The sequence below is a fragment of the Alligator sinensis genome, unplaced genomic scaffold, assembly GCF_000455745.1.
Source record: "Alligator sinensis unplaced genomic scaffold, ASM45574v1 scaffold451_1, whole genome shotgun sequence".
Taxonomy (NCBI): Eukaryota; Metazoa; Chordata; order Crocodylia; family Alligatoridae; genus Alligator; species Alligator sinensis.
Window position 1 is genome coordinate 133188 of NW_005842097.1, and position 952 is coordinate 134139.

General features: G+C 61.4%; 1 protein-coding gene across 1 annotated transcript in view; it reads left to right on the top strand.

Moving 5' to 3' along the window:
• The first annotated feature begins 745 nt into the window (after window positions 1-745).
• Window positions 746-952, top strand: part of MRPS25 (mitochondrial ribosomal protein S25) — a 2532-nt gene continuing 2325 nt past the window's right edge. Inside the window, exon 1 of the mRNA XM_025204789.1 lies at window positions 746-929. Within this exon, the coding sequence (XP_025060574.1) occupies window positions 796-929 (134 nt within the window). The 5' untranslated portion in view covers window positions 746-795. The remainder of the gene's footprint in view (window positions 930-952) is intronic.

Genomic DNA, 952 nt, shown 5'->3' on the forward strand with positions numbered 1-952 from the left:
TTGCGCCAGGCAGTGTCCGCTGGCTCCCTGGACTCGGAGGGCCAGTGGGCACTGTCCAGTGTGCTGTGCACCGTGTTGCCCCTGTGGGCACTCATCTTTAACTATGACCTTGACTCCCATCCCCGCTTGGTTCTTTTGTTATCCTAAGTGATTACTTCACACCTACCCAATAGCCCCCTCTGATCACGGGGAGGGGGCATAACTTGCTCTGGCCCCACTATGCGACACGGCTGGATGCTCTCGCCCCTTCACTCGGGGTCAGACCCACGCCCTGTTTGGGGTCAGGATGGGATTTTTCCCCATGGTCAGGCTGGTGCAGACTAGGGGGGCTGCTTTCCTCTGCAGGCGGCGCACGGCCTGTAGCTAGGGTCGCTCTGGCGCAGGTGAGCGCCCGCCCGCACGCGGGACTGTGCCCGCTTCCCCGGGCAGCGCAGGCTGTGACGTGGGTTGGCCTTTTTTTTTTTTTTTGTTAAGAAATGTTTCACGTCCCAGCCAAATTAAGTCTGAATTTGTGAGTCAGCCCAGAACCGTAAGTGGCCACACGACCTTCCCCCCCACCAACACCCGCGGCTTCAGGTATTTCCAGTCTCTTGGCGGGCGTGCGGTCTAGAGGGAAAGGCAATCAGGACGCCTAGGAGAGAGGAGATCTTTTATTAGGCCGACAACAGTTTTGCAAAAAATAAAGCCCCATTTCTTCCATTGCTAACGAGCTACGCGCGGGGCGGGGCGGGGCGGGGCGGGGGATCGAGCTGCACGGCGCAGGCGCGAGGAGCGCGGGGACGCGCCGCCGCCGCCATGCCGATGAAGGGCCGGTTCCCGATCCGGCGCACGATGGAGTACCTGAGGCAGGGCGACTTGGAGTTCAAGAGCGCGGTGCGGATCATGATGGTGAACTACAACACGCAGGGGTCGCTCAGCGAGGGCGCCAGGTAGGACCCGCTCCCGGCCCCGC